General features: G+C 47.1%; 1 protein-coding gene across 1 annotated transcript in view; it reads right to left on the bottom strand.

Annotated features, from left to right (window-relative positions):
- The window catches only part of armc2 (armadillo repeat containing 2), a 93,032-nt gene extending 87,949 nt beyond the window's left edge, over nucleotides 1–5,083 (bottom strand). The window contains exons 1-3 of the mRNA XM_078400255.1: nucleotides 4,970–5,083; nucleotides 3,240–3,521; nucleotides 951–1,023 (exon numbers count right to left, since the gene is read on the bottom strand). Coding sequence (XP_078256381.1) covers nucleotides 951–1,023; nucleotides 3,240–3,496 — 330 coding nt within the window. The 5' untranslated portion in view covers nucleotides 3,497–3,521; nucleotides 4,970–5,083. The remainder of the gene's footprint in view (nucleotides 1–950; nucleotides 1,024–3,239; nucleotides 3,522–4,969) is intronic.
- Between the last annotated feature and the right edge of the window lie 7,589 nt (nucleotides 5,084–12,672).

Genomic DNA, 12,672 nt, shown 5'->3' with positions numbered 1-12,672 from the left:
TAGGTGACGTTTCACAGAGTGCTGGAGTAACTCAGCGGGTCAGGCAGCATCTCCGGAGAACATGGATAGGTGACCTTTCGGGTCGAGAACTTTCTTCCGACTGAAACGTTACTTATTCCTTTGCTGCCTGACCCGTTGAGTTACTCAGCATTTTGTGTCTATCTTCGGTGCAAACCAGCATCTGCAGTTCCTTCCTACACGGTAATGTTCTATGTTGTAAAAGCCACAATGTTCAAACTGAACAGTTCAAATAGGTTGTCCTTTGGGAGGGTCTCGACCCAAAACGTCATCAGTCCATTTCCCTCCACAGATGCTGCCTGACCCACTGAGTTCCACAGGCAGTTTATTTATTGCTCCGGATTCAAGCATCTACAATATTTGGGGTATCTTAGACAATAGACAATGGGTGCAGGAGGTGGCCATTCGGCCCTTCGAGCCAGCACCGCCATTCACTGTGATCATGGCTGATCATCCACAATCGGTACCTCGTTCCTGCCTTCTCCCCATAACTCTCTCTTGAAACATATAAAATTATAAAAGGACTGGACAAGCTAGATGCAGGAAAAATGTTCCCAATGTTGGGGGAGTCCAGAACCAGGGGCCACAGTCTTAGAATAAAGGGGAGGCCATTTAAAACTGAGGTGAGAAAAATCTTTCTCACCCAGAGAGTTCTGAATGTGTGGAATTCTCTGCCACAGAGGGCAATGGAAGCCAAATCACTGGATGGATTTAAGAGAGAGTTAGATAGAGCTCTAGGGGCTAGTGGAATCAAGGGATATGGGGAGAAGGCAGGCACGGGTTACTGATTGGGGACGATCAGCCATGATCACAATGAATGGCGGTGCTGGCTCGAAGGGCCAAATGGCCTCCACCTGCACCTACTTTCTATGTTTCTATGTTTCCATGAAAGCATCCAGAGGATTGGCTTTGGTTTGTTGTTTTACACTCACGTGATCAAGTGGACTGAGCCGTGCTCCTGTCAAGGGTCTTGATTCACTTCCTTCAAAACTGCGAGCATGAAGGCTGTAGAAATATAGCATGGAATTTTAGTTCCTCCTGGTGCTTACGACGAGATTTTTAAAGATATTCATTCATAAGCTATAGGAGCACAATTAGGCCATTCGGCCCATCAAGTCTACTTTGTCATTCAATGATGGCTGATCTATCTCTCCCTCTCAACCACATTCTCCTGCCTTCTCCCCATAACCTCTGACACCCGTACTAGTGAAGAATCTGTTCAATCTCCGCCTTGACTTGGCCTCCACAGCTGTCTGCGGCAATATTGCTTAAGGACAACATAAAAAAATCCCCAAAATGAATCGCTTGGAGTTATCAATGTAATATTACAGGGTTAAATATAGCATATAGCTAACCTTGAGTGAACAAAATTAGTGCAAGGACAGTCAAAACAAACTGTACAAAGATGCTTCACTAGACTGATTCCTGCTTTAGATTAGTTTTAGTTTAGAGATACAGCACGGAAACAGGCCCTTCGGCCCACCGAGTCCGCGCCGACCAGCGATCTCCGCGCACTAACTCTATCCCACACACACTAGGGACAATTTGTACATTTACCAAGTCCAATTTACCCAACATATCTGTACGTCTTTGGAGTGTCGGAGGAAACCAAAGATCTCGGCGGCACGGTGGCGCAGCGGTAGAGTTGCTGCCTTACAGCGCTTGCAGCACCGATGACCCGGGTTTGATCCTGACTACGGGTGCTGTCTGTACGGAGTTTGTACGTTCTCCCCGTGACCTGCGTGGGTTTTCTCCGAGATCTTCAGTATCCTCCCACACTCCAAAGACGTACAGGTTTGTAGGTTAATTGGCTTGGTAAATGTAAAAATTGTTCCTAGTGTGTGTAGGATAGTGTTAGACTCCTCAACTAGATGAAACATTCTTCCTGCATCCACCCTGGCAAGAATATTATAAGTTGCAATGAAATCTCCTCACATCTCCTCACATTTTCTCCTTACTCTACAGAATAAAAGTCTAACCTAATGAATCCCACTTCACAAACCTGTCTAAGCATCCATTTTGGTGAAGCTTCTTTGCACATGCTGTGCCTTCTATCCTCTTTTGGATAAAGAGACCAAAACTGTGCACAATTGTCCATGTCTAATTCTGCTGTTAGTATTGTTTTATTATTGTCACATGTACCAAGATACTGAAAACAAAGTTTTGTGTGGTATCCAGTCAAATTATACCATAGATCAGTACAAAGAAGCAATCAAGGAAGGTTTATTATTATTACTGTTTAGTTTTAGTGTTCCGTTTAGTTAATTATTATTGCCACGTGCACCATGGTACAGTGAAAATTCATTTTTGTAGTTGCGTGCTATCCAGTCAAAGACTATACATTACAATCAGGCCGTCCACAGTGTACAGATAAGAATAAAAGGTGCTATATTAAGTGCAAGATAAAGTCCGATTAAAGATAGTTCAAAGGTCTTCAATAAGGTAAATGGTAGATGGAAGGTCAGGCCACACTGCAGCTGGTGAGAGGATAGTTTAGTTGCAGTGCAGTACAGTTAGATTAGTGCAGGAGACCTTTTTAAGGTGGCACAGCCACCCGCCAGAGACCTGGTTTCGATATTGACTACGGGTGCTGCCTGTACGAAGTTTGTATGTTCTCCCCGTGACCTGCGTGGGTTTTCTCCGGGGTCTCCGGTTTCCTCCCGCGCTCCAAAGACGTACAGGTATGAAGCTTGGGCTTGGTATGATCGTAAATTGTCCCTGGTGTGTGTGTAGGATAGTGTTAGTGTGCGGGGATCACTGGTCGACGCAGACACAGTGGCCCGAAGGGCCTGTTTCCGCGTTGTAACTCTAAACTAAACAAAACGAAATTTCAATGACATCTGTACAGGAGATATCGGTCCCATTGAACATCAACATTTGCCAAGCAATGAACATTTTGAAAACACTGCTGTTTTATTTACAGAGTAACAGAATTTTCATTTTACTAATGATAATTAGTTCCCTCGGATTATTCTTTTGCTTTTCTTCTGCTCACTAGCTACAGGAATTGACAATTAGTTCAATAAACCCCTAAAATTAAAATAAAACTGTGGCTCTAATATCAGATTCACCTGCTTGATTCACCTTCAAAAAGAGTTACCATATTGGATGAAACTAGTTGCATCCTACACACACCAGGGATCAATTTACGACCATATTTGATAAATATTTGAGAAATATATATTGAGAAATTGAGAAATCTAACTATCTGATATCTGTACCTGAAAGAAGATGGAGGCCTAATCTCATCAGTACGAGAGGAAGTCAACCCAAACAGTTTCCTTTGGTCATCTTTTGGGGTAAATGGTCTCTGCGTCTTTAATATTCTCAATGAAGTTCGGGCCTCACTAATAATCTCTGCACTCGTCTTTGGTTGACATGTCGAATGCCCTACAGAGGCTGAGGCTTTTACAGTTCTTTTAGTCCTTGGAGACTGCATCTTTCCCAGAGCAGATGAGTAACCCTGGAAATTCTCCATGTCGTATACACAATTTGAATATGCACTGTGGGGAAAATAAAAAGAGAAATTATTGTCAACTCAACAATCTTTATCACATGGAAAAATGCTAGACGTTTTATATCTACAACCCTGACAATTCTAAACGGAGTAAGGTGCTGAAGCATGCTAAACCATTCAACATACAGACATATGAATAATCCAAGGGAACTAATTATCATTAGTTTAGTTTATAGATACATGCAGCGCCGGAGACCCGGGTTCAATCCCGACTATGGGTGCTGTCTGTACGGAGTTTGTACGTTCTCCCCCTTGACCTGCGTGGGTTTTCTCCGAGATCTTCGGTTTCGTCCCACACTACAAGGATGTACAGGTTTGCAGGTAAATTGGCTTGGTAAATGTAAAAACTGTCCCTAGTGTGTGCGTGTGTAGGTAAGATAGTGTTAATGTCCTGGGCGGCGCGGACCCGATGGGCCGAAGGGCTTGTTTCCGAGCTGTATCTCTAATAAACTAAACCCTTGAGTCATGGCCACGTCTGGTTCTGGTTGATTACTGTGGTTGATTGAGTGGTTATCTCGCGCAGTGAGTAGTGAGTAGAGTAGTGATTAAATTTTGAAGCGGGTCTTTTTGACCAAGTTGAGGAGATCTTGTGTCTCACTCTGTGATTTAAACATAAGGCTCGCATTCCAATACGGGAAAGTAATTGGGCAAGCCAATAGACAATAGGTGCAGGAGTAGGCCATTCGCCCCTTCGAGCCAGCACCGCCATTCAATGTGATCATGGCTGATCATTCTCAATCAGTACCCCGTTCCTGCCTTCTCCCCATACCCCCTGACTCCGCTATCCTTAAGAGCTCTATCTAGCTCTCTCTTCAATGCATCCAGAGAATTGGCCTCCACTGCCTTCTGAGGCAAAGAATTCCACAGATTCACAACTCTCTGACTGAAAAAGTTTTTCCTCATCTCAGTTCTAAATGGCCTACCCCTTATTCTTAAACTGTGGCCCCTGGTTCTGGACTCATTGGGAACATGTTTCCTGCCTCTAACGTGTCCAACCCCTTAATAATCTTATACGTTTCAATAAGATCTCCTCCCATCCTTCTAAATTCCAGTGTATACAAGCCGGTGGGTGAGATGTTATTGCTGAGAGAATGAGTTGCAGACGCTGGAACCTGAAGCAACACACACACACCAGATGATGGGGGACCCAGAGGGAAGAGAGAGGGGCGACGTTGCCACTGGCAACCAAGCGGGGGATGAAGGCGCTGACCACCCATCGGGCGGAAGCATACGTCATTTCCGGGCGGTCGCCATGTCGACGACGACTGTTGTTATGGGGCGGGGCATGCGCGGCGCCGTGGTTTCCATGGTAACGGGGTCCGCGGCCGCCTCGCCGAGGGTAGTAGTCGACGGAGACATTTATTTTAAACCACTTCTCCCACCCACCCCTGATCGGCCATTGCCCTCCTCAATTCACCGAGAGTTTCTGCCCACCTGCATCTACCGGACTCGCATGTTGGCGATTGATGCCCCGTCCTTCAGCGTCCCAAGGCCCGGTCGCCTCCAGCCGCTGCGGAGCCGGCGAACGCTTGAGGAGAGGCGGGTTCGGCCAGGCTGCAGCGCGCAGGCGCGTCCCCGCTCCACGACGTCGCCGCGTCGCGATGCCCAGACGTGACGCCACGGCATGGTGCCACGTCACAATCTGTGTGTACGTGTGACGCCACGGTAAGGTGCAACGTCACTACTCTGTGTGTGCGTGTGACGTCACGGTCAGGTGGCATGTCACTATTCTGTGTGTGTGTGACATCACTGTAGTGTGTGTGTGTGTTTGTGGCACCAGGTTACCTCACCCACCTGATGCATTGCAAGATAGAACCAAAGAAAAATAGGTGCAGGAGGAGGCCATTCTGCCCTTCTAGCCAGCACCACCATTCAATATAATGTTACCATACCCTGTTCCTGTCTTCTCCCCATATCCCTTGATTCCGTTAGCCCTAAGAGCTAAATCTAACTCTCTTGAAAACATCCAGTGGATTGGCCTCCACTGCCTTCTGTGGCAAAGAAGTCCACAGATTCACAACTCTCTGGGTGAAAATGTTTTTCCTCATCTCAGTCCTAAATGGCCTATCCTTTATTCTTAAACTGTGACCCCTGGACTCCCCCAACATCAAGAATATTTTTCCTGCATCTAGCGTGTCCAATCCTTTAAGAATGTTATATGTTTCTATAAAACCGGGTGGCACCACCAGCACTGACTGCCTTGCCAACAGTCTGTCTGTCCTTTCTACTGTTTTTAAATTATTTTAAGTATGTGTTAAAAGTATGTTTTATTGTTTCTTGGTTTGTTTTATGTGGGGGGTGGAGGGGGGGGGGGGAATTGGGGGATTTTCTTTTTCAATCTCTTACCTCGACGGAGATGTGATTTTTCTCCGTGTCGTATCTCCGTCCCCACTGCGGCCTAACATCGAGGAGTTGGCGGCCTGTATGGTAACTCAAATTTCACTGTACCTTAATTGGTACATGTGACAATAAACTGAATCTTGAATCTTGAATCTTGAAGATCTCTCATCCTTCTAAATCCCCGTCGACCCATTGTTTCATCATGTGTCAGTCCCGCCATCCCAGGAATTAACCTGGTGAACCTACGCTGCACCTCCTCAATAGCAATAATGTCCTTCCTCAAATTAGGAAACCAAAATTGCACACAATACTTCAGGTGCGGTCTCACTAGGGCCCTGTACAACTGCAGTAGGACCTCTTTGCTCCTAAAATCAAATCCTCTCGCAATGAAGGCCTTCACTGCCTTCAGCAGTTAGCTTTCTTCACAGCCTGCTGTACCTGCATGCTTACTTTCAGTGACACATGTACAAGCATACCCAGCTCCCCTTTTCCTAATCTGACACCATTCAGATAATAATCTGCCTTCCTGTTCTTGCTACCAAAGTGGATAACCTCACATTTATCCACATTATACTGCATCTGCCGTGCTTCTGCCCACTCAGCCAACCTATCCAAGTCACCCTGCAGCCTCATAGCATCCGCCTCGCAGCTCACACTGCCACCCAGCTTTGTGTCATCCGCAAACTTGGAGATGTTACCTTTAATTCCCTTGTCTAAATCGTTAATATATATTGTAAGTAACCGGGGTCCCAGCACCGAGCCTTGCGGCACCCCACTAGTCACTGCCTGTCATTCTGAAAAGGACCCGTTAATTCCTACTCTTTGCTTCCTGTCTGCCAACCAGTTCTCTATCCATGTCAATACCCCACCCCCAATACCATGTGCTCTAATTTTGCACACTAATCTCTTGTGTGGGACGTTGTCAAAGGCTTTTTGAAAGTCCAGATACACCACATCCACTGGCTCTCCCTTATCAATTCTACCTTTTACATCCTCAAAAAATTCCAGAAGATTAGTCAAGTACGATTTCCCCTTCATAAATCCATGCTGACTTTGATCAATCCTGTCACTGCGTTTCAAATGCGCTGCTATTACATCTTTAATAATCGACTCAAGCATCTTCCCCGCTACCGATGTAAGGCTAACAGCTATAGCATGGAAACAGGCCTTCAGTCTGAAGAAGGGTCTCGACCTGAAATGCCACCCATTTCTTCTCTCCAAAGATGCTGCTTGTCCTGCTGAGTTACTCCAGCATTTTGTGTCTGTCTGCGTACCAGCCGACTGCTTTTGGCAATTAATGTCACTTTTTTCTTCAGACTTCCAGTAACTGCAGCTTTTTCCTTCAAGAATATTGCATTTAGTTTTGACTCGGCATTACAGGAAAGATTTGGAGCCAGTTGAAAGAGGTCCAGAGGGGGGATGTGATGCCTGCACTTATAGAGCTTAGGGAAGCGGGAATATTTGTCTCAGGCACTTTCTGGAAAGGAGGTAGATGAATGGATGTAACAGAAGTCTTGAGCATAAGGAGCTTGGAACCGCGAAAGTTATACTTGGCATTGAATCGTTCAATTAGAACAGGGGGGGTCACAAAAAAAGATGAGACATTGAGACAAAGTCTTTCAGTAAGCAAATAATTCATACAGGTTTTTACAAGTTAAATGGCCTCAGTAAAATTGCAAATTGTCCCCAGTGTGTAGGATAGTGCTAATGTGCGGGGTGATCGCTGGTCGGCGTGGACTCGGTGAGCCGAAGGGCTTGTTTCCGCGCTGTACCTCTAAAGTCTAAAGTAAGTTGTCAGTCCTGCCCTTCTCTCTACCACGTTTCTGCCATGGCTACAACATCAGAGGTACATGTGTTAACCCAGACTCTAAGTTAATTTGCATTATCCGTAATACTCCTTGTACACTTCAGTCCATCAGCCCACTACAATGCTAGCATTTATTTTGAGAGGGCTAGAATATAGAAACAGGGAGAAGGGGGTAATACTGAGGCACTAGTCAGACCGCGTTTGGATTACTGTGAGCAGTTTTGAGCCCCATATCTGAGGAAGGACGTGCTAGAGTTGGAGATGGTCCAGAGGAGGTTTACCAGAATGATCCCAGGAATGATTAGGTTAACATATGATGAGCACTGGGCCAGCGTTTGACAGCACTGGGCCTCTACGCGCTGGAGTTTAGGAGGATGTGGGGGGTAGGGTTGCCAACTTTTTCACTCCCAAATAAGGGACAAAAGGTGACGTCACCTCCCAGCGTCCCACGTGACCTCACCGAGCCAGCGGCCACCTGCTCCCGCTCTACCAAAGGCGGCCGCCCGGGACAGGAGGCGGGTTGCTGTGCAACCTCCGTCAGGCGGCGCCTGGGCCTCCGGGCCTACAGCGGCCCCCGGGCCTATAGTGTCTGGGCCTACAGTTTTCGGGCCTACAGTGCTCCCCGGGCCTAATACGGGACAAGGGCGGTCCCATACGGGACAAACCAATTTAGCCCTATATACGGGATGTCCCGGCTAATACGGGATAGTTGCCAACCCTAGTGAGGGGACCTCATTGTAACTTACCGAAAAGTGAAAGGCCTGGATATGGGGGAGAAGCAGGAGAATGGGGTTGTGAGGGAAAGATAGATCAGCCATGATTGAATGGGAGTGGACTTGACGGGCCTATTTCTGCTCCTATTACTTGTGATAATTTGAACCCCTGCCTACCCTTCCTCTCAAACTCAGTCGACCTAAACCTCTGCCATAGTTAGGTATGAGGTAAAAGAATCAAAGGGAAATCGACGGGCAGGTACGTTGGGAGAGTTAGTTGCAAGGTTGCAAGGAAGTAGGAGGGAAAGGGACCAGTGGAGTTACTCTGCAGGGAGCCAGCGTTGACCCAGCATTAGGAAGCACATCTTTTCCTTGGGTTTTCAGTCTTTGGGGGTGATTCCAACTGAGATCTAAATGGGGGTGTAGTTTAGATATTTATTGTCATTGTCGCGATACGGTAGGGTTGCCAACTTCCTCACTCCCAAATAAGGGACAAAGGGTGACGTCACCGCCCCGCGTCGCCACGCGACCTCACCCAGCCGGCGGCCACGTGCTCCCGCTCCGCCAGTGGCGGCCAGAGATTTGGGGATGGCACAGTGGTGCTGCTTATGGCGGCAGAGACGCAGGTTCGATCCCGACCGCGGGTGCTGTCTGTATGGAGTTTGTACGTTCTCCCTGTGACTGCGTGGGTTTTCTCCAGGTGCTCTAGTTTTGCCCACATACTAAAGACGTGCAGGTTTGTGGGTTGTGTAGGAAGGAACTGCAGATGCTAGTTTAAACCGAAGATAGACACAAAAAGCTGGTGTAACTCAGCAGGACGGACAGCATCTCTGGAGAGAAGGAGTGGGCGACGTTTCGGGTCGAGACCCTTCTTCAGACCTTAACTCAGTGGGACAGGCAGCATCTCTGGAGAGAAGGAATGGGTGACCCTAACCAGTCTGAAGAAGGGTCTCGACCCGAAACGTCACCCATTCCTTCTCTCCAGAGATGCTGCCTGTCCCGCTGAGTTACCCCAGCTTTTTGTGTCTATCTCAGGTTGTTAGGTTAATTGGCTTCAATAAGTTGTAAATATTGTGCCTATGTGTGCAGGCTAGTGTCCGGGGTGATAACTGGTCAGTGCGGACTTGGTATGCTGAAGGGCTGTTTCCGCATTGTATCTCTAAATTCTAAGGATGGCACGGTGGCGCAGCGGTAGAGTTGCTGCCTTACAGCGAATGCAGCACCGGAGACTCAGGTTCGATCCTTACTACGGGCGCCGTCTGTACGGAGTTTGTACGTTTTCCCCGTGACCTGCGTGGGTTTTCTCCGAGATCTTCGGTTTCCACCCACACTCCAAAGACGTACAGGTATGTAGGTTAATTGACTGGGTAAATGTAAAAATTGTCCCTAGTGTGTGTAGGATAGTGTTAATGTGCGGGGATCGCTGGGAGGCGCGGACTCGGTGGGCCGAAGGGCCTGTTTCCGCGCTGTATCTCTAAATCTAAAAAAAAAAATCTAATGTCTAAAGTCTAAATCTGGGTTTGATACTGATCCCGGGTGCTGTCTGCGTGGAGTTTTCACGTTCCTGTGACCGCGTGGGTTTCCGGTTTCCTGCTCTGTGTTCTGGTTTCCTCCAACATACCAAAGACGTGCGGATTTGCAGGTTAATTGACCTCTATAAATTACTCCATGTGTGTCGGGAGTGGATGGGAAAGTGGGATAACATGGAACTTGTGTGAATGGGTGATGGATGGTCGGTGTGGACTCGGTGGGCCGAAGGGCCTGCCTCCATGCTGCATCTCTAAACTAATCCAAAAGCAATCCAAGGTCGCATTAGCTTTTGTTTAATAGCTCGCTTAGATGAAGAAGTTACTTGCAATCTGGTGCTTCTTTCTTTAAACTCCCATTTATTTTTCCTTCCCCGTTCTATGTCACACTGCAGCTGCCTGCTACTAATTACTATTTTGCTAATGCTAGCTACTGAGATGAAGCTATGACCTTATTCCACTGCACAAAGCCAGCCGACAATCCGAGTCTCCGTGACTTAGGTTTGCGCTAACCACCGCTATTATCTGAAGCTTATGGAAAGCCGTAGAACTAATGTAAGGATTTTGCTTCACATCACTGCCTGATTAAGTGCCCAGTCAATTATCATCCAACGGCCAAATGTGCTTCATTATTTTGTCATTTACATACAGCCCCCCCTCATGTTTTACGCGCATTAGAGTTATGCGTTTTTTTTTTATTACGTAGGTGTTTAATTAACGCCAAAACCTAATTTAGGCAATGGGGTAGAGGTGAATCGGACAGCACCTTAGCTTGTGGAAGGACCGTTCAGAAGCCTGAGAACAGAGGGGAAGAAGCTGTTCCTGAACTGGTCATTAGCAATGCATGAGAGTGCAGAAAAAAGACATAGAGTGCTGGAGTAACTCAGCGGGTCGGGCAGCATCTCTGGAGAACATGGATAGGTGGCGTTTCACAGAGTGCTGGAGTAACTCAGCAGGGTCAGGCAGCATCTCTGGAGAACATGGATAGGTGGCGTTTCACAGAGTGCTGGAGTAACTCAGCGGGGTCAGGCAGCATCTGTGGAGAACATGGATAGGTGACGTTTCGAGTGGAATTCTTCTTCAGACTGATTGTGGTGGGGGGGAGGGGGAGAAAACTGGGAGAGAGGAGGGGCAGGACAAAGCCTGGACAGTGAGGGGTGGATACAGGTGAGGGGAGTCTTTGATAGGCAGGTGGTTGGACAATGGTCAGTGATGAAAAGATGAAACAAGTGCAGAATTCAGGCATGTGGTGTTTTATGCGGGGGTTACACATTTGTAAAGCAGCATGCCAGTCAAAAAGTAGTAAATTAAACATATCCTGCTCGGCAGTGCAGCAGATTACACTGTCACATGGTGCCAGGCCAAAATTTGAGCGTGTTATTCCAAAAATAAAAGTGTGTAAATTAAATGTCAGCAGCAAAGAGACAAGCACATTATTCTAAAACCACGTAAGTCAAGCATGTGTAAAACACAAGGTGTCTGCACAGTTCTCAGTATCGTAGCTCATCAGTTCCATAGATAAAGTCCAATGTCCCTACTGGGGTAGAGGTGAATCAGACCCTAGCTTATGGAAGGACCGTTCAGAAGCCTGATAACAGAGGGGAAGAAGCTGTTCCTGAGTCTGGCGGTGCGCGCTTTCAAGCTTCTGTACCTTCTGCCGGATGGGAGCGGGGATAAGAAGGAATGACCGGGGTGGGACAGGTCTTTGATTATGTTGCAACAAGAAACTGCAGATGCTGGTTCACAAGATATATAAAGTGCTGGAGTAACTCAGTGAGTCTGACAGCATCCCTGGAGAACATGGGTAGGTGGCATTTCAGGTCAGGTTTTTCATCTCTGGCCAATCATCTGTCCATCAAAAGTCCCCTTGCCTGTGTTCATCCGCAGTTTACAGTTTAGTTTACTGTCACGTGTACCGAGGTACAGTGAAAAGCTTTCCTTGTCTGCTAACCAGTCAGCGGAAAAACAATACATGATGACAATCGAGCCATTCACAGTTTATGGATACATAATAAGGGAATAACATTTAGTGCAAGGTAAAGCTAGTAAAGTCCGATCAAAGGTAGTCCACGGGTCGCCAATGAGGTAGATAGTAGTTCAACACTGCTCTCTGGTTGTGGTGAAGCTGGGATGAAATTGTCCCTGAATCTGGAGGTGTGCGTTTTCACACTTCTGTACCTTTTGCCCGATGGGAGAGGGGAGAAGAGGGAGTGGCCGGGGTGCGACTCGTCCTTGATTATGCTGCTGGCCTTGTCGAAGTAGCGTGAGGTATAAATGGAGACAATAATAGGGAGGTTGGTTTATGTGATGGTGTCCAAACCAAGCTGTGGTGCATCCTGATAAAATGCCTTCTATTGTGCATCTGTAGAATGATGGTGAGTTGGTGAGAGTTGTAGGGGACATGCCGAACTTCCTAAGCCTTATAAGGAAGTTGGTGTGCTTTCTTGGTCGTTGCTTCAATATGGGCGGTCCAGGAGAAGTTGTTGGTGATGTTGACTCCTGGGAATTTTAGGTTTTCAACCATCTCTACTTCGGCGTGGTCAATGCAAACTGTGGCGTGTGTACCGCTTCACATCCTGAAGCCCATCACTATCTCCTTTGTCTTGCTGACATTGAGAGAGAGAGGTCGTTGTCTCGACATCAGGACACGAGGTTCTGGATCTCCTTCCTGTGCTCCGTCTCATCATTGTTTGATGTCCGGCCCACAATGGTGGTGTCGTCTGCGAATTTGTAGATTGAATTAGATGTGTA

The sequence above is a fragment of the Rhinoraja longicauda genome, chromosome 5 (assembly GCF_053455715.1).
Source record: "Rhinoraja longicauda isolate Sanriku21f chromosome 5, sRhiLon1.1, whole genome shotgun sequence".
NCBI classification, from domain to species: domain Eukaryota; kingdom Metazoa; phylum Chordata; class Chondrichthyes; order Rajiformes; family Arhynchobatidae; genus Rhinoraja; species Rhinoraja longicauda.
The sequence above is the reverse complement of the archived record's forward strand: the minus strand, read 5'-3'. Positions and strand labels throughout refer to the sequence as shown.